Source organism: Phragmites australis, chromosome 4 (assembly GCF_958298935.1).
Source record: "Phragmites australis chromosome 4, lpPhrAust1.1, whole genome shotgun sequence".
Lineage (NCBI taxonomy): Eukaryota > Viridiplantae > Streptophyta > Magnoliopsida > Poales > Poaceae > Phragmites > Phragmites australis.
The window spans coordinates 47,263,069-47,282,445 of NC_084924.1; the positions used below are offsets into that span (position 1 = coordinate 47,263,069).

The window sequence follows — 19,377 nt, forward strand, 5'->3', positions numbered from 1 at the left end:
GCGGCGATTCTTCTGCAAGCCACTGCGAGCTGACCGCTCATTACCTTTCTGTGGCAGGGCCGCCAGGAAACTTGAGATTTCTGCAACCTGTTTTACCAATTCCACATCTGCCTCCGCACAAGAACTTCCTGAGCATTGTGCCGACGCAGTAGTGGTCTGTTTGGAAAGGGAAGATGGGCATGAGCCCTAAAATGAACTTCATTTTTTTTAAAAAGAGAAAATTTATTAACTCTTAACGTTACATCAACTAATATAACTGTAAAAAATTCAACCTTTGACTCTTACATATGAAAATATACCTAACCAAATAATAGGAAAAAAGAAAGAGACAAAAAAGTGCATGGCAAAAGTAAAAGATCTCCAACGTGTGAGTGATTTATGATGATAACTTTTTCATGCGAAATTTAAACTACCCTAGATGAAAAATTCCTTAATCATTCGCTCCAAGTATGCGCATGCGCTTGTCACCAACTCTCGTTGCTCCAACCAACCTGGTAGTGTTTAATATAGCTAGCTTCCTCATTTGTTCAAAGAAAAATAAATGAATCGGGAAATCTGAGAACCGAGCATTCCTTGAGGCAGAAGGTGAAGCAGCGAGCTAGATCCTAGGCGCCCAACCCTTTTCAGCATCACCGCAAATTAATCCTGGATCATCGGAAAGATACGGACGACTAAAATATCTCGACACGTATATGTATCTATCTACCTGGATTCTGGACCACACTCGGCACGCGCCGGCGCTTTACAGGACAGACCGGCACAGCCACTACGAACCCAGCCATGACGCCGGCCGGTGGCGTTCGCAGCTGGCGAACCTCGGCCAGACGCAACGCCAACTCGAATCCCCGACTCCCCGTCCGGATTTCGCGCATCCACTCGCGGGCGGGGATTCTTCCACCTCTCATATCTAATATTTATATATCCGTTAATTTCTTTATTTCTTCTATATTTTTTTATTTAACTTTTCAATATAAATATTGATATAAATAAACAATCTTAATAACACATATACGTGCTCACGAGCTAATGAAAATTTCTCTGGTTGTCTCTCCACCCGATCCGTTCATGTCGGAAAGAAATTTTATGAGATTCAATCTCATAGAAATACATTTTTTATATATATCATATGTTTCTCTCATTCCTCTCAGTTACACATGACAACTATTAAATCATAAAAGAACGATATAGATCAGAATCTCGTAAAGATCTTTCGGTGAGGATCTCCTATAATTCCCTTACACTAACGTCGTGCTCCCGGCTTGCCACGTGGGCACGCGCAAAGACTCTGGAAATTTTCCCGCCTCGCGTCTCTCCACCCGACCCGACCCCCGCTCACGTCGCGCTCCCGGCTCGCCACGCCACCAACAGGCAACGGAGATATGGATCTGCCGGGCCCACAACGTGCCACGTCGTCCCCCAGGTCAGGTCAGGTCACGTCCTCGTCTGTCCCGGGACGATCCGACGGCTCTGGATGACTCTAGGTCGTGCGCGTGCGCGTGTCGTCTCGGCTCGTCTGGCGTAGGCGGCGAGGTGGCGGCCTTTCCCGTTGAGTGCTCGCCAACCTCTTGTGCTTCCTTCCAAGCTTCCGCCAAATCGGAGGGCTAGCTACCATTAGCAAGCTGGAGATAGAAGACTTGTCTTTGCGCCCAAGGCCGACGACGGGATATCTTCGACGCGGCCGGCCGGCCGGGCTTTATAAGCGTCCTCTCCGTCCCAGGCTCATGTTCACTTGGACTGGAAGACACAGGCTGCTCAGTCACAAGGAAGTTAGACACTTGTGCTTAGTTGCTTGCTTGTAGCCGGCCGGCCGGCCTTGCTAGCCCGTCGAAGCAAATAGATTATCGATCGGGTTCGCCGGCCGTAGCTTCATCGATCGTGTCGCGACTCGCGAACTCGATCGTGTGTGGTCGGTCGATGGGCGTCGCGTTCGGGTGCTTTGGAGGGTGCGTGCAGCGCGATGGTGGTCAGCAAGGTATGCATTCTTGATTCTTGCACGTATTTTAGTAAGAAAAAGACCGATCATGTTGTGGCATGCATGCGCTGTACTGTAGTAGAACGTACAAATTGTACGATGCACACCTGTAGGCTGAACGTTAATTATCTGATCATGTCGATATGTCTGTCATCTATGCGCGGTTTGCATTTCTAGTTAGTACAAGGACGTCGGTCGCTGCCCGGGACAGGCCGAGTGGTGGCGAGAACACGGCGTAGTTCTGCGTCGGAGCCAGTCAACCGGTTGCGTCCGTGCGTGCATGCGTGTAGGTGTAGCAACACGGCAGGACAGAGCCGCAAGACACCACCCGTTAACGATGTTGTCGCTTCGCTTTGACACATAGCAATACAAATACTTGCACCGATCCTCATTTCTGCATTGTTAAGCAACTTAATCAATCCACCACATAAAAAGCACCTGCGCGCGTATAATCCCATTCACGAAAGCTGTTGCACTGCACCATTGGGTCAGAGAACGGGTGGCAGCATGTTCGACTGTTTCGGAGCATGCATGCATCACCTTCATCATCAAGGTAGCTGCAGAGATCGATCCTTCAACGAATTGTACAATTCATGATTCACCTATAGCATCTTTGATTCATTGTCTCATGCCTGATACGCACATATATATGTTGTATAGATAGTACGGACGCATGGCAACTAATCTGTTGCTGACCTCGATAAGTTTCGTGTCTTGGTGCTATGGCATGCAGCAGCGCAGGACCCCAAGCCCCTGATGATGACGCCGTCGTCGAGCTTCGACTTCCGCGAGGAGTACACCAGCACGTTCCGCACCGAGTCCTACAACGACTTCTGGGCGCGCGTCCTGGACGTCACCCTCGCGCACGGCGCGGGGCTGGTGCCGCGCCCGGGCGGCGGCAAGGCGTCCAACCGCCTCCCTTCCTACCGCCTCTTCGCCGAGCACCTCCTCGAGCCGGAGCAGCGCGACGTAGGAGCGGCCCTCGAGTCCGCGCGCAAGGGACGGCTCAACCCGGACGTCCTCGGCCTCCTCGCCACCTACTACAACGAGACGGCCAACGCGTCCTTCCTGTGCAGCCACCTGCTCAAGGACATCGAGCAGATACGCCTCCGCTACCGCCCGCTCAAGAACACGCTCCGCAAGCTCGCCCGCGACGTCGGGGTGTCAAGCCTCGCCGACGTCTCGGCCGCCCTCGGCCAGCCGTTCACCGCGCTGGCCGTGTCGCAGGGCAAGCTCAGGCAGGTGCAGCTCAGCTCCACCGATCTCCTCAAGAGCCTCGACTCCAGCAGGAAGAAGGCGCGCCTCCGGATCAAGAGCCTCGCCCGGCTCAGGCAAGTGCTCTCAGTCTCGTTCATCACGGTCGTCGCCGTCGTGGCTGTTGTCGGCGCATGCATCGGCGTGCACATCTTGGCCGCATTCGCGGCTTTCCCAATGATGTCGCCGGCGTGGATGGGCCTTTTCTCCGGCCGGACAGTGAGGCGAGCTCTGGTGCAGCTGGAGGCCGCGGCCAAGGGCACGTACATACTGAACCGGGACATGGACACCATAAGCCGCCTCGTGGCGCGGGTGCGCGACGAGGGGGAGCACATGCTCGCGCTGCTGCAGCTGTGCGTGGAGCACCGCGCGGCGCCCGGCGACAAGGGGAGGCTGGTGCAGGAGGTGTTGAAGCAGCTGTGCAAGAACGAGGAGAGCTTTAGGCAGAAGCTGGACGAGCTAGAGGAGCACCTCTTCCTGTGCTTCATGACCATCAACAAGGCCAGGAGCATGGTGATGAAGTTCATAGCTGCTGCAGAGCAGAGTTCGGGTTGACCAGGAGAAAGAAAAACGCGTGCTCGTAGGACAGACTTTAGCCTGTGTACATATACTAGTTCTCTTTCCCCAGTACAGAAGAAAAGCAAAAAGATAGACGAAGATTTCCCAGTACAGGCCTATCTGCTTTTTGTTTATTTTTTCTACAATTACACTGCGTATTGCAGCATTCAAAAAAATATAGCCTGATTTAGGGTTTTACTACCCAGCATTGTGAAGCTGAAACAATAGCCACTCGAACAAGTTTTCAAGAGCTCAGAATACAATATCACAGCAACCATTGGGGCTTTATTTATTCGGTACTAAGTATGTATATATGCATACTTGGAACATATGATTCAATGTGAATGGCCCCGATTGAGAGTTTATCACTTGAATAACTTAAAAATCAATTCGCTTACACAAGCAGGTAACAGTAGCATGGTGAACAAAAAGAAATGTAGACAAAACTGACCAAAAGTTGAACAGTTTAAATTTCCATCTACACTACTACCAACCAGCTATCTGATAAATGGTAGCCAGGTGCCTAGGCAGGTTTATCTGATAAATATATTGTCGCCCGATGTAGTAGGGAGTCAAATAAGAAAGGTGAAATTCTCCCTTCAGGCATCTTTCTCTCCACTTGCCCAATCTTTGAGGGTGGCCAAATGATGTGGGTCACCCTCCCATTAACTAGACCTAAGGGAATCTGAAAAACAACATAAATAACGAAATAAGTCATACTAATGCAGCATACAGTTTGTTAACATACTGTATTGGTTTCTTATAGTTATCGTAATAAATGTACTGAGCTATTGTCAGTGGATTCATTCTTTTGGAAATAAAATAGTCAGAAGCTCAAAATTGGAAGCCAAGAACAAACTGTTCCAATTTAGGTTTTCTCGCCAACCCCTGTATCTCCTTGATTGGCCTCTTAGTTTTCAAAATCAAACCACAGTATTAAGAATACTGGCCCTCAGGATAGAAAATAGGAAAAATCCAACCATTGAACAAACGGTCCCCTAAACCATCAATATTCGATAATCCCCTAAAGAAAAGTACTGGATGCATTATTATGGTTCACTCAACCAACTTGACTTGAACATTATTAACCCAGTTAAGGACACTCGAATAAGTTTTACTGATGTCAAAGGTAAAAGGAGCAGAAGTAACTTACCAGGCCAAATGCCCTAGAGTCCCAACTACGGGCAGCGTTATCACCTTCAACCCAACAATGCCCTTCTGGGATCTTAATTATCTCGGGGGGGACCCAGGGAGCTGTATCCACTCACCGGGTAGCACAATCAATCTCTTCACAAACAACTCGTTATGATTGCTAGGGCACCTGCAGACCACACAAGTAATGATCAGACTCGAGACATTGAGCAACTTAACGGCATCGACCTTTTCCCCAAATGCCCAATCCTTACTTAAACAAAACCACATCACCATGGGAGAACTCGTGCTTCTCAAGGCATCTCCTTTCTGCTAAAACGAAATCACCTGGTTCCAATACCCTGGTCAGCACAAACGAGAAGACCGAACTATTTGAATATGGAATGCAGGATAACCAAACTGTGCGTGCCTATCTGATATGTACCAAAATCACAATACTTCGCAAGGCACTACTGGCCGCTGTAAACGTAGGATGCATCGATTCACCAGTCACCGAGACGAAAGCCACATAACGATCAGAAATGGTGACGCCGATTGCAACTGCCATTACATTCTTCTTGGTAATTGACCAAAGATGCCTGTAGGTTCCCATGTCCTAAGTATCCAACTATCCAATCATAAGGATAGCAACAGTGAGTGGAGCAGTGCAAGTGAAAACACTGAATAAAATGTTGTGCATCAGTACAGCAATCAACTGTGCGACTAAGCCAATGAGTGACGCATACAATAACTGCGTGGAATCATAAAAATTTTCGTCTCCCGCAGAGTAAACTTGGAGCATGTGGAATCTATCAGAACTTACCAAGAAAAGTTAGTACGGATGGATCTCCAGTTAGGGGCACGAGAAGGTTAAGCGCTCAGAGAGTCAGAGGAGCTTCAGTACTGTTGTTACGGAGGAGATAGAGGCTGATCGGTAACTGCGTTGAGGATCCGAAGAGGAACTGCGGGGGTTGCTGTCGTCGTCGGCGGCGGCGGCGGGTTGGGGAGCTCGCTCGGTCGGAGGTGATAGTGCGCGCCAGGAATGGGAAACCAGCGCGTGTCGTCATCCGTCCGATCACGCAACGACGGTCCGAGTCAAAGCATGTTCACTCCGAACCGGGGTGGGTTCCAGCCGTGCGGTACGGGTACTGGTCTCGTACTCTCGTTGTTTAGTTCTGTTATGCGTATAATTTAAAAACATATTTAATTATATGTATATATTATTTAAGTTTGATTTGGCAAATACAAATATACATTTTTAGTTTAGTTTGGAAGGAAAGTTCAATTCAGATGTGATTGGTTGACTTGACTATATAACTGTATATATAGTGAAAACACTGAATAAAATGTTGTTTGTATTTATTTAACATATTGAACTAAATTTTTATTTAGTTGATTAAATCTCACCCGCGCGCCGCTGCCCCTGAGAGAAAGAGAGAGAGCGCTGCCATCGTCGGCGGGGGCAACCAACCCCCGACCACCACGGCGCCACCCATCCGCCTCCGCCGCGCTCTTGCCGCCCGCCTGCCTTCCACGGCGCGCTCACCACGGCCAAACCCTCTCCTCCCGTCCCGGTAAGCTCCGCTCCTCCCCCCCCCCCCCCGCCTCCCGCTTCCGTGCTCAAAACTTTCGACGGAACCTAGCTTCGCGCGGAACGTCTCGACTTGGGTTTTGCGATTCGGATCGGGAGGTTTTGGTTCGTCCCTGGTCCGTGATGCTGTTATGGATTTGTTTTAGTTTGCCAAGGATCTTAGGGTTTAGAAGATGGCTTAGCGTCAGCTAAGTTTTGGTCTTGGTGCTCCGTTACGAGGCCAGGGTTTTACGTTTTGATCTCCATGGATGACTGGTGATCTGCGCTGTTAGTGGATTGAGACTCAGCTAATTATTGTTTGGCAGCCCTGCATAGCAGAATAGATAATGCCGTAGATCCTGATGTCTCCGATTTACAAATTATCCATTTGTCGGGTTTTCAACCGGTTGAGGATGCCTCTTTCAGTTGGTCCTCTTGTTCGGTGAGTATATAGCTCAAGGAGGACTCTGCAGACCTGGGCCTATGTGTTCTTTGTTTTGTGTTTTAGTATCAGGATATTTGAGGTTATTGCATGAAATTGGATTGGGCAAGTGGAGGAATTGTAAGATTTTAGTTCCAGATCATGGTGTCCACTACACATTTCTTTGAGAGTTTGAGGTCATGGTGTCCACTACACATTTCTGTGTTTTGTTCGTGCTGTGCTAGCCTATTTATTTTTAGTATTTCTGTGTTTTGTTTGTTCTGTGCTAGCCAATTTATTTGTATATAAGTTGCTTGTTTTTCCAACATCACTTTTAGACTTTTGATCTTATGTTACACTTGTATTCATCTATTGATTGCTGCATATAGCTTGACTCATTATAGTTCAAGAAGCATAGCAGATGTGTATATCTCAACAGCTTTGTCTCTAGAGGTTGAATGTACTGTTTGAATTTGTATGCTAATTGGTACCTATCAATGTTAAAAAGCACAGTAATACTTGGTTTGATATTTTGCTTTCATTGAAGATCTAATTTTATAGTTCCTTCACTTGTCCAATACTGATGGTTTCTAGTGCTATTGACTATTGTATACACTTGATGTGATATGGTTGACCTTTCTTTTGTGTAGAGGAATTTCAACTCAGTTGTATTATTGGGAAACGTGATAGTTGACTGACTGTATGCTATAGGACTCACAATGGAAGGGCCTGAGTCTAGTAGAGGTCACAGCAAGCAGGAGGTTGAGGATGGGCCGGAGAATGCAGATAGCAGAAACTATGCTGGCAGATCCATAAAGCATGGATATGAATATGAAGTTGGGCATCAGGATCATGATGGGATGATTATACCTTCAAGTGATAGGAATGAATCAAAAAGGAACCCAGCTAGAACCTTAGGCCTGGCTGGCAGTGCTGAGGAAGACGTCTATCATGTGGGAAGGGACTCACGATCACCCAAAGTTCCAAGGAGAAGCCCTGATGATTCCAAGGATAATGACAATGATAGAAGGAGGGGAAGAGAGGACAAGAATGATTGGGACTCTTCAAGAAGATATAGCCCTGATGCTTCTGCTTATGCTGTATCCAATAGTACAAGTAGAAGCAAATCAGAGGGTCCACATGATGGTGAGTCTGAGAGACGTAAGGAGATGGGTGCAAGGAGTTCGGAAAGGAGAGAGAGTAGCAGGGAGATGCAAGGACAACGGGACCAAGAGGAAAAGGCTTCATTCAGGAGGGTGGATGAGATTTATGCTGATGGAAGTGGTGGTTCTCTTAGATTTGACACAAGAGAAGCCTATAGAGATGATAAATCAGACAGAGGGAGGGACCGAAATTGGAGTGAGAAAATTCATGAACTTGAAGGGTCTAAGGACTACAGAAGGAACAATCAGTTGCGAGATCCTAAGGACACAAATGACGCTGAGTGGAGGAATGTGCAGGAAAGGCTAGATGGTGGGAGTTTCCATGTCCGAGCCGGGTACCGCAGAGATTCTAGGGGTAGATCTGAAAGTGTTCGAGGTCCGTCAACCTATGGAAACAGGCATGACAGTTCTGATTCGATAGAGATCCGACCTAATAGTAATCTTAATTTTGGAAGAGAGGGATCTGTTTCTGGAACAAGATTTGAAGTGGGAGCAGATCGTGATTCAGTACCTGGTGGAAATGATGATAAATGCGCTGATCATCCTGAAGCAGATCAAAGTGGTAGCACCAGCATGATTTCTCCATTTTCTCAACAAGGGTCGAAAAGTGATAGACCCTCTAGAGGAAGGGGGAGACCAAATGGACGGGATTCTCAAAGAATAGGAGTTCCAGTGCCAATCATGCTTCCTCCATTCGGTCCTCTTGGTCTGCCACCAGGACCAATGCAGCATATGGGACCAAATATTCCCCATTCTCCAGGTCCTCCTCTTATGCCTGGTGTTTTCATGCCACCATTTTCAGGACCTCATATGTGGCCTGGAGCACGAGGTGTTGATGTGAGTATGCTTTCTGTTCCGCCCAACCTTCCCATCGCTCCGGTTGCTGCTGAACATAGGTTCACTCCAAGTATGGGAGCTGGATCTGGCCATAATATTCACTTAAATCAAATAGACACCAGGATAGGTGCTCCATCAGATATATCAGGATTGAGTTTCAATCACATGGGCGCACAGAGTCGTGATATGCTCCATGATAAATCATCTGCAGGTTGGACACCACATAGGAACAGCGGACTGAACAGAAAAGCTCCATCAAGGGGTGAACAAAATGATTACTCACAGAATTTTGTGGACACTGGCACACGGCCTCAAAATTTCATTAGAGAACTGGATCTTACAAGCGTAGCAGAGGACTATCCAAAGTTGAGAGAACTCATACAGAGAAAAGATGAAATTGTTGCTAATTCAGCTTCACCGCCAATGTATTATAAGTGTGACCTGCGGGAACATGTTCTTTCTCCAGAATTTTTTGGTACAAAGTTCGATGTTATTCTTGTGGATCCTCCATGGGAGGAGTATGCTCATCGTGCACCAGGAATCACTGATCACATAGAATATTGGAATGCTGAGCAGATTATGAATTTGAAGATTGAGGTTATTCCCTTTTGTTTTTCATCCTTTCTCTTTTGGGATTTGTGAGTTCATTTTACGCTGCAGAATTAATATGCCAAAGTGCATTTTTTAATCAACAGGCTATAGCAGATACACCTTCTTTTGTCTTCCTTTGGGTTGGCGATGGTGTAGGCCTTGAACAGGGTCGTCAATGTTTAAAGAAGGTAACATAGCCTGCTATTTATTTATTTATTTAATACTATCCAATTTTTGGGCTGGAGCATGAAATCAGTTTACATAAGGTCACCCAGCGTCCTGTAGCCTCTCTGAAAACAATAGCCACAGTATGCTTCATTCATGTATTTTATCATTGCTATTTCATGTACTGTAAGGATGTAAGCACTGTCCATAGCAAACTGACAGTGTTTCATACTTACATTTTATCTAGATTTGTCTTTAAATTTTCAGCGGTTGACGAAATGTCACAATAGCTAATAACACAAGCCTGACTGAAACTTCTCTGTCCAGTGGGGATTTCGTAGGTGTGAAGATGTCTGCTGGGTAAAAACCAACAAGAAAAATGCAACACCAAGCCTGCGACATGACTCTCATACGCTTTTGCAGCATTCAAAGGTATTATTGTAGCTGAGTAGCTGACTAGTATGCTTCATACTCCCTCTGTCTCAAAATAGATGATGTTTTAGAGTTGAACACAAGTATTAAGGTGAAAGATAAAATGACCATCTTACCCCTATTTAATACCATTTATTGTGTGGAAAATGAGACCTGCATTGAGAAGGAAGTTATTTAATGCAGGGGGTAACATTGGAAAACTTAGGCTAAAGTTACCTCGAAATCGTAGAACATCATGTATTATGAACGCTGTAGAAGAGGCTGAAGCGTCATCTATTTTGAGATGGAGTATCATTTAGCTGTCATCTTTATATTCTCTTCTGCATTCGCCTGGCTTCCTTATGAAGTATCTAATCTTTCCATGTGCAGGAGCATTGCCTGATGGGCATAAAAGGAACTGTACGGCGTAGCACTGATGGTCACGTCATCCATGCAAATATTGACACAGATATAATAATAGCTGAAGAACCAACCGATGGTATTTTTTTCTTAGGTTCTTATTATAAACTTTTACTCCTATTATGCATATACGCTTGATACCTACTAAATTGCTTTATGATCAGGACTAACATTATCAAGGATGGGGGCATAGACTTTGTAAACTAATCTTTTCTGTAGTTCGTTCTGTTTTGTGCCTTAATAAAATGGAGTTCTCTGTTTTGGTTTTCATCATTTCCATGATATGAATATTCTTGTTTGGTCCACCAAAATGCAGTACTCTTTTGTAAAATTTGGCTTGGTAGGCAAAAATATATTTCCCATGGATTTTGCTGGAACTTTGGTATCTACAAATTATCTGAACCAAATTGTACATTGTGTTGCTGCCATTTGCGTTGTGACCTGCCTAGCTGTTCATAGGAAGCTTGAAGTGTTGATCTACGATCATTGAAATGCTGATTCAAAAAAAAAAAAACTAAATCATATTGTCGGGGAACTTCTGGCAGCATATACTTAGTGATAATATCACTGAACCCCCGCTATGAACATCAAATCATATGCATGATTTCAAAGGTATTGTTTTCATTTTTGATATATTTAGCAGCATGTGACATCCTGATGTGCTTTCTTTTGCAGGTTCAACCAAAAAACCTGAGGACATGTACAGGATCATTGAGCATTTTGCTCTTGGAAGGAGGCGGCTTGAACTCTTTGGTGAGGATCATAATATTCGTCCAGGTTGGCTTACTCTTGGGAAAGGTTTATCCTACTCCAACCTCAACAAAGAGGTAGAGAGCTGGAAGTCCAACTTTGTGCATATGCACACACGCAAGCCCTTCCATTCCATGAGTTCCCCAGATCTTTTTACATCGTCTCTGTATGAATTTTACTCCTGCAGGCATATATTAAGAGTTTCTCAGACAAGGATGGGAAAGTATGGCAGGGAGGCGGTGGGCGAAACCCTCCCCCAGAGGCTCCTCACCTAGTTGTGACAACTCCGGAGATCGAAAGCCTCAGGCCAAAGTCACCCCCGGCAAAGAACTAATAGCTGTAGTCAGTGTTGTGATGCTGGCTACCTTTCTCGCTACTGTAGCTGTAACGGCTCTTGTTGAAGGTCCAGCACAAGCCTTCTGCATTTTCAGTCTACGAGAATGAAATTTTTACTGTAGTTCTCTGGTGCTTAAACTGGACGGCTCAGCCTGTGGCAACTTGTAATGGAAACATTCTGTACTGTCTTGCTGATGTTTCTTTTTTTTTTCTTCCCTAATACATCTATGAAGTGAAGGTTGCAGCTAGCATTGTCCTTGCTGCAACAAAAAACACTTGAGGAAATCACGATTGATGCTTAATTTTGATATCGCCATTGTATTGTACTGTTATGTCAAATCGTGCAACAGAAAATTTATTATACACCAATTTTGCAAATCTTGCCTGTAACGCTGCCTACATGATTGATAAGACGAGGCCATGAACCGCAAATTGCTTCTGTGCCGAGAACCGAAGATTGTGTGAGTTGTAAGAGATGCGAATCCGCTTGCTTTAAAAACATATTCTTGTTGGATACATTTTGAAGGAATTCTCTCGAAACCCTGCACACGTATAGTAATTCCGACAGGCGACGGTTTGACAAACCTGGATACTGAGTAGTGTTCAGTATTAAACAACTTAGCAAGGCTCGAATTCATTTCTCCTTTTGATCGTCTGCGACGAAGCGAATTCCAACCGTGACGGAAGAAACGTACGCGATGGATCGCCGGCAGAAGCCAAACCGAATCAGCTCGTCGCCGAACGATTGCAGCGGTGAGTTGTTTCTTCTTGAACAGGCATCAAGGTCGTTTGACCTTTAACCGAAACTGTCTTCGAAAGGTTTTGCGCGTTGTCCCTGCCGATGGAACCTTGCAGGGGATGGAGATTTCGCCGAGTGATTCGGGAGCCACGACGCACGCTCCCATTGCTGGTTTGCATACACGAGACCGACTCTTTTGGCCTGGTTCCAGGCACAATAATTCGCCGAATCTTCCAAGGGCGTAGCCAGAATCGACAATCCCTTCATTTCGTAATGTTTTTTCACGCCCATCATTACGTATAAATTAAAAAATATTAAAATCGAGTGAAAAAATACAGTAAAATCATCATACTACTCCTAATCAATACAAGTATGAGTGCAAGTAACTCATTAGCGTTAGAGTAAAATGCATGTATACATTCAAAGGTATAAAAAAAAATGGACTATAAAACATCCTTAGTTACCGTAATGAATAAATAATTTAAGACATATACTCTTGAGACTATAGATAAATATTGAGAAATAGAGGGAGTAGTAGTATATTACTGTTGTTGTTTTTTTGTTTTTTTAAAGGAAGAACGCAATAAATGGATTGCCTGGCTCAAAAATTCCCCGTGCAAACAGTCTCTCTCCTCTCAGCTGGTCATTGTTCTGTTCTGTCCTGTACTCTCTTTTCGTCCCCTTTGCTTAGGATCTTAGCAACATTACCACTTCGGCTGCGATATCCCTTGTGAGACGACAAATCCTCCATCAATGGCAACAATGATGGATAAAAGCGTGGAAATCTGGCCATCCATTCTCTCTTCCATGTGTACTATGCTGTCAGCCATCAAGGAAAAACGACTGGACATTTACCCGGGCATTGACTTCAACCTGCAGGGAAAATGAAAATGATGGCTCTGTTAATTCGTACAGGATCTGAACGTCTAGCTGAATCCTGTTCAAGCATGCCCCATTTGTGCATTGTCGTTTGAAACCAATTTTTTCAGGAAAACGTGCGAGAGATCCATCGCAATTCAGGCAGGCATGCAAGCAACTATTGCGAGGTGATGGTGCACTGCACCTTCCTGCAGGTCGAACGGCCCACGCACAGGACACGATCGACAGTTTGACACGAAAGATGAACGCGTTTTTTTGTTGGTTTTTACTCCGCTCGGCCCCGCGACGTGCTGTTGGTTCGGTTCGGTGTGACGCGCTCTGAATTATGATGCGAAGCCAAGGGTACTCGCCTAATCCAAGTCTGCTAAGGGAATCGTACGTACCAGCTACCTGCTCCAATTATTTCAGCACCTAGCGAATAGCGATCGGTGATGCACAGTAAACTGGACTCCTATGAAGAACATGCATATGCCTGACTAAACGGCTCGCATTCTCCTCATGCGTTGCGTGTCCATGAAAAAAAGAAGGATCTTTACCAACAGCAGGTAGTATGTAGATTGATGGGAACATACGAATGGTAGTAACATTGGCGTCCATATCATGTAAGAAATCTCCTTAAAATGGAGGTTGGAATAACATGATCCTATTTTGAGGAGAGTTTCAGGGTTTTTTGGCTAAAATCAGTGAAATTCTTACTTGATGGTGTTTTTGGCATGTGATTAAATGTTTCTTTTTTTACACTACTAGAAAAAAACAAGCAAAATGTGGTTTCTCCTGTTTCTGAATAATTTTCTTCTTATTTACAACTGATATCATCTCTCGAAAATCAAAATATATTCAACTATCTAAACAATTACACAAAATAATTCCGATTCATCATAGAATGGTTTTTAAGGAGATACTAAAACCAAAAACATTTCTCAAAGAATTCAGTACCCTACCAAACCAGCCAAAGGTTTTCAAAGAAAAACTAAAAATAAAAACGTTTCTAAGAAGAATCCAGTATCCTATCAAACCAGCCCTTAGACTCACCCAATTCATTTCTCGCTTACCATTCAAACTACTCATGAGATATGATTTAGGTCGTCAGTTATCCATAACAATCACATGATCAAACGGGTAACACTAATCATGAAACTTTGGGAGAATGCATGCCCACGCATGCTTGTCAAGAACCGTACCCAAATGATGAAAAATGGGGTGGTAGTAGTAGTACTCACTGCCGAACTAGGAAGAGCAGCATAATTAAGCAAGCTGAAAAATGCATGCAACCGGCCAGTTTTGTCAACGCGTGCTGTTACAGTTTGGCTCTATAAAGTGAGACCATCAGAAATAATGAATCGTCACGTACACCACTCAAGTGCCATCACGAGTAACGAACAAAACTCGTACGTACGTGCGTTCCAATGCGTGCATGTGTTAAGTACATACTCCAGCAACACTGTCCATCTCGTGAATAATAAGAAAGGTTTGGTAGGATCTAGCCGAAAATGCGTACGTTTCAGTTATGCATTGCCGAAAATCCAAGCCGTAGCCTTCAACCGATCTAGCGAGATAAGCAATGATGACTGGTATGTGAAGCCACGGTATCTAAGGTCTGTTTGAGAGTTTCAGTTTTTAACGCCATATCAAATTTTGAGGTTACGTGCTAAAATAAAATGATCTAAAACTTTATTTTTAAATCTAAAATAGGAATAAAATGACTCAACTAAATACTATCAATATATCTATACCTCTAGTTGCATAAATTTCTAAAATTAATTATATCTAGCTCTAAAAATTTTTAAAACTAAAACCCTACTGAACAGACTTTCACCTACTTACTACATAGTAGGAGAATGTAAGTGTTCGTGTGAATGGAAGGGTTTTATTTTAGCTGACGTCCAGATCAGGACTTGAATTCGTGAGATGCGCAATTATTTAGCTAGGCGACTAGCGAACGCATTACATGCGCGGGCACCATCTGCTCATAGCTTATCAACATGCTGTAACTACAGCGAACAGACATTCATACTATTTGTTTCAGTTATAGACGGTAAAAATAGCTTTATAAAAAGCCGGTACCTCTTTGTCAACCTGGATTACGAGGGAGTGAATTGATATTTTTTGATGTAAATAGTTTGTAATGTTCTCAGTTATTTTGGATAGCTTGTTTATTCTTTTATGACACGTTTAATATTCGATTGGACTTGTAATTCATTTTGGAACATAAAAATCCATAAAGAAAATTTAAAAGATGCATCATTCATAAAAACTTGAATATTTATTTCATGATTTTTAACATTTTCATGAGCGCACATATTTTTATCAGATATAGCATGTACAGATAAAGTCATAAGAATTGGTTTCATGATTGTTTGGATAGCTTAAGATTTAACCATAAATTTAAGAATTTATAACATGTTTAATTAAGCACAGGAAATTCAGTGAACATTGCATATATGAATATATTTTTAACATATAGGACCAATGAATATAAAACTAACAAAATTTATTTCATATTTTCTAAGCTGTAATTATTGTTCTATTTTTACAAGATTGTGAATGTGCTAGTTCTAACCAGGGTTCACAAATGCGTCGGTTACCACTCGAAAATCGCGGTAAACGAGCTTACCGCTCCGCACCGATAATAAAAACCGTTTGGTAATCGAATTTGAATTCAAAAATTCAAAAAAAAATAAAAAATAAAAAAATCTTAAAAAACTAGAGACGATTCTAGGACCTTCTGTGAAAATTCTTTTGAAAAATAATGTCGTTTGCATCATATTCTATAGGGAAGAAGTTTGAAAAAAAAAGTTGAAGCGCGCAGCTTATTTATTAATTTATGTTAAGAAAAATATTAACATGTAAAAACAAATTTTTTATGCAAGACGTATCTTTAGAAGACCTTTAAAATTAGTTTCACTTTATTTAGAGTTTTATTAATTTCTCTATGATTTTCACAGAGTTCACAAGCATAAAGTAAATATGTTAAGAAACATCATGTAATTAACCTTTTCATGTCTATCATTATTTTTACTACATAAAGCACAAAGCATAGTATAAGTAAACTAATAAAAGTGGTTTCACTAATGTTAGAGGTGTGATGGGTTAGTTATGAATTAATCTAGTTGCAACATATTTTACACAATCCTGCATGTAACAATAACTATTTAATGAGTTCATGTATTTTTAAAAGACATATGATCATGTAAGAAGACTAACAAAAATTGGTTTCATGATTTTTGGATTAGGGAAGAGTAAACTATGCATTTAACTTGGTTTAGCAAATATATTTTCTCAAGGAAAATATTTAACTTTTTTATGAGTATAAATACTTTTACCATGTATGTCATGTTACAAGGAAACTAACAAAATTTGTTTCACTTGATTTGAAGCTCAGATGAATTAGTTATTGATTTTACAAATTTAAGTTATTTTTTTGTTTTTTTAACTTCACTGAAATTCGAGAAAACTGCTCGATATATCACTAAAACCAAACGGTTATCGAAGAATTCAAATGTTTACCGGTAATTCGGAAAATGCAGAAAAATCGATCGATAAATCGCTAAATGGATTGGTAACCGTAGCAAACCGACAGGTTACCGTTTGGTCGATTTAGATTGAATTCTCACCGAATTTCAAATTTGATCGAGTGAATTTTGAGTGAATTCTTACAGAATTTTACATAGTTATCACGATAACCGCGATTTTTCGGTAACCACCGGCGAGCGATTTTTGTTACCAAAACTAATTTGTGAACCTTGGTTCTAACTTGCATAGCTAGTATATCTAGCTTTTCACTGTAGCAACTAGCAGCAGAACTCCCGGGCGTGCATGACTGGCTGATGGCATGGCGTAGCTCGCCAGCGGCGCATCTAGTAGGGGCTTGGCTAGTGAAGGGCGGCACCAGCACCAGTGCAATTTAAGGAGCTCACCAAGTGCTCAGCTAGCAAGAGGAGCTCGACAGCGGTGGATCGACGGTCAGCATCTTCACGCCGGCGAAGGAAAGACGTGTGGTAGGGAAAGCTTCAAATTAGAGGGTGTTGGCTGTGTATCCACGGTGAGAGCAGATCAGGGAGGTTGTAGTGATGCCATCCACATCAGAATACGAGCTATCCACGCCAGGGATCGATTCCGCGCCGGCCGCTGGAGCTCGCAAAGCGTCCTGATATGTGATGGCGTCGGTGAGCTCGGGTGCTCCCGTCTTGTGGTCCAGCGTATCCATTAGTGCCGGGTGAGCTCGGGCGCTCCCGTGTTGTGGTCCAGCTTATCCATTAGTACCCAGTACAGGTATAATTAACTGCCAGAGACTTTAGCTAATTATCTGCCTAGCTTGTGGTTGCGCAAGGTCGCATCCGGCAATAGCTGCTGCGTGTATGCTTTCCATTAATTGCAGTCGGGATTGCAAAACTTTGCAATGGCAAATAAAGAAAGGACTGAGCAAAAGCAAGAAATGTCCATGATGTTTCGTGACGTCGGACGAGGGGGGAATTGAAATCGGTCCCCTGAATTTGAGAAACCAAACATCCAATCCTGCTGATCAACAATTCCATGTTCAGAGATTGATTCTGTTAAGTGCCAGCTCTAGTGTCTTGGCATGTTTTCTTCCTCTAAAAACATATTTTGTAAGGAAGCCTGAAGCGTATTGTCCACGTATGAACAATTGATGTGTCATTTACATGTTTTCTACCAAGGCAGGGGAGCATAAACAACAGATCTGGTATGAATGATAGCAATAGAAACACAAGATAAGCACATTGAGGTCGGTACTAATGCTAGAGTAACAGCAGGTTCCGACATTTAGCATATCAAATCAATAACTTTCAGAGTAATCAGAAGAGCCATCATATGATGATCAATTTCATCAAAGTTAGCTCATTTAACTAGATTCTTGCGAACGACGAGACCAGAGAAAGAAATTAAAACCAGTCTAATTCGTACTTTAAAAAGGTTATTACGATTGAAGCAAGAGCAACCGCATGATTGAAGCTGCATATGGGATTTTCGCCCCCCCCCCCCTACTGCTTTAGTGCTTTTGCACAGAGGAGGTTGTGTTTAATGTGCTAATCAAGTAGGAACAGAGATGAGATCGTTAGTACTATTGGTAGATGATCACCATCTCAGATCAAGATCGTACTTGGAATCTTGGATGTACATGCTGCTTTTCTAAGTTATGTATACGTCGATTGATCGAACTCTCCATTTTTTTAAAAAAATAGATTGATCGAACTCATGAGCAACAATTAATGTTCAGACATGATTAGCAACAATTATAAAGACATTTAACTGCACTAGTCCTCTCCCAGTCCGTCAAATATTTAGTCCCATCGCCATTCATCTGATACAGTATTGCCATGCTAGCTTTACAAGGAAAAAAGAGCACAGATTTAATCACGATGTAAACCCTATTTATGGACGATAATGATCAATCAATCCATCCATGATATCATCGATTCATCTTCGCCGCAAGATCCAGCATTGCATCGTCTCCTGTTCATTAGCGTCAGTTTAGTTCCCACCAAACAAAGCAAAGTTTATTACTGGATATCATCAAGCTTGATCCACCAAGATTAGTTAGGTAATCCATGCGCTGTTAAACCTTAATGACCCCGACTGACTTTTTTTACCAGCACCACGTACGTGGATGCTCGCGATGCATAACGCTGACGTGTGAATGGATGGATTGGACGGACAGCGATGAGCCAACCATCTTCTTCCACAGCAGGGCAGCCAGCCACCAGCTTCCGCTGCTCTGCGAAGCTGCGCCGTCGCTGTCGGCCTTAACAGGGCGATGGACCGGCTATGTCCGCGATAGAGATGTGCAGCGAACCTTTCGTAGTTTCGTGGCCTCACATAGACCTGGACTTAGGGTCGTGCTATCTCTAGGTCGTTCACTATATAAGTTTTGGTACGGCTTAAAGTACGACACAATACGAAATATGAAATATTTTAGGTTAAATCGGTACGGTACGGTATGAACACGAGATTCATACCATGTTTAGTACCGGTATGGTAGGCGTGTCAGTACGATACGGTGGCTTAGATTGTGCACGCCACGACACAATTTGTATTAACATTTTTTTCATGTTTATTATCTAATCTCTCTGATACAAAATATGAGATACTAAGAAAGATACGTGAGTATAAGAGATATAAGTATGAGATGATAAGAGATAAATATGTAAATATTATCAAGCG

General features: G+C 43.3%; 2 protein-coding genes and 1 pseudogene across 5 annotated transcripts; 2 read left to right on the forward strand and 1 right to left on the reverse strand.

Annotated features, from left to right (window-relative positions):
• The first annotated feature begins 1,739 nt into the window (after positions 1–1,739).
• On the forward strand, positions 1,740–3,917 carry LOC133914514 (UPF0496 protein 3-like). 3 transcript variants are annotated; one of them, XM_062357612.1, is made up of 2 exons: positions 1,740–1,972; positions 2,706–3,917. In XM_062357612.1, the coding sequence occupies exons 1-2, from the start codon at positions 1,915–1,917 to the stop codon at positions 3,779–3,781; spliced, it is 1,134 nt and encodes a 377-aa protein (XP_062213596.1). In that variant the 5' UTR covers positions 1,740–1,914; the 3' UTR covers positions 3,782–3,917. The 3 variants fall into 3 exon arrangements, with proteins under 3 accessions (XP_062213596.1, XP_062213597.1, XP_062213598.1); XM_062357613.1 differs by having other exon boundaries at positions 2,709–3,917; XM_062357614.1 differs by lacking the exon at positions 1,740–1,972 and adding an exon at positions 1,991–2,525.
• Positions 3,918–4,307: 390 nt separating this feature from the next.
• LOC133914881 (uncharacterized) lies at positions 4,308–5,586 on the reverse strand (annotated as a pseudogene).
• Positions 5,587–6,309: 723 nt separating this feature from the next.
• On the forward strand, positions 6,310–11,905 carry LOC133916916 (N6-adenosine-methyltransferase non-catalytic subunit MTB-like). 2 transcript variants are annotated; one of them, XM_062360807.1, is made up of 7 exons: positions 6,310–6,489; positions 7,557–9,503; positions 9,602–9,685; positions 9,990–10,094; positions 10,464–10,572; positions 11,169–11,320; positions 11,431–11,905. In XM_062360807.1, the coding sequence occupies exons 2-7, from the start codon at positions 7,626–7,628 to the stop codon at positions 11,575–11,577; spliced, it is 2,475 nt and encodes an 824-aa protein (XP_062216791.1). In that variant the 5' UTR covers positions 6,310–6,489; positions 7,557–7,625; the 3' UTR covers positions 11,578–11,905. The 2 variants fall into 2 exon arrangements, with proteins under 2 accessions (XP_062216791.1, XP_062216792.1); XM_062360808.1 differs by having other exon boundaries at positions 7,618–9,503.
• Positions 11,906–19,377: the final 7,472 nt, after the last annotated feature.

What these genes read in the sequence shown, in the direction of transcription:
- LOC133914514 (XM_062357612.1), top strand. Translation starts at nt 1,915, where the DNA reads ATGGGCGTCGCGTTCGGGTGCTTTGGAGGGTGCGTGCAGCGCGATGGT. An exon ending in GCGCGATGGTGGTCAGCAAG is followed by an intron (nt 1,973 to 2,705) that starts GTATGCATTCTT and finishes TATGGCATGCAG; the next exon opens with CAGCGCAGGACCCCAAGCCC.
- LOC133916916 (XM_062360807.1), top strand. Translation starts at nt 7,626, where the DNA reads ATGGAAGGGCCTGAGTCTAGTAGAGGTCACAGCAAGCAGGAGGTTGAG. An exon ending in TTATGAATTTGAAGATTGAG is followed by an intron (nt 9,504 to 9,601) that starts GTTATTCCCTTT and finishes TTTAATCAACAG; the next exon opens with GCTATAGCAGATACACCTTC. An exon ending in CGCTTTTGCAGCATTCAAAG is followed by an intron (nt 10,095 to 10,463) that starts GTATTATTGTAG and finishes TTCCATGTGCAG; the next exon opens with GAGCATTGCCTGATGGGCAT.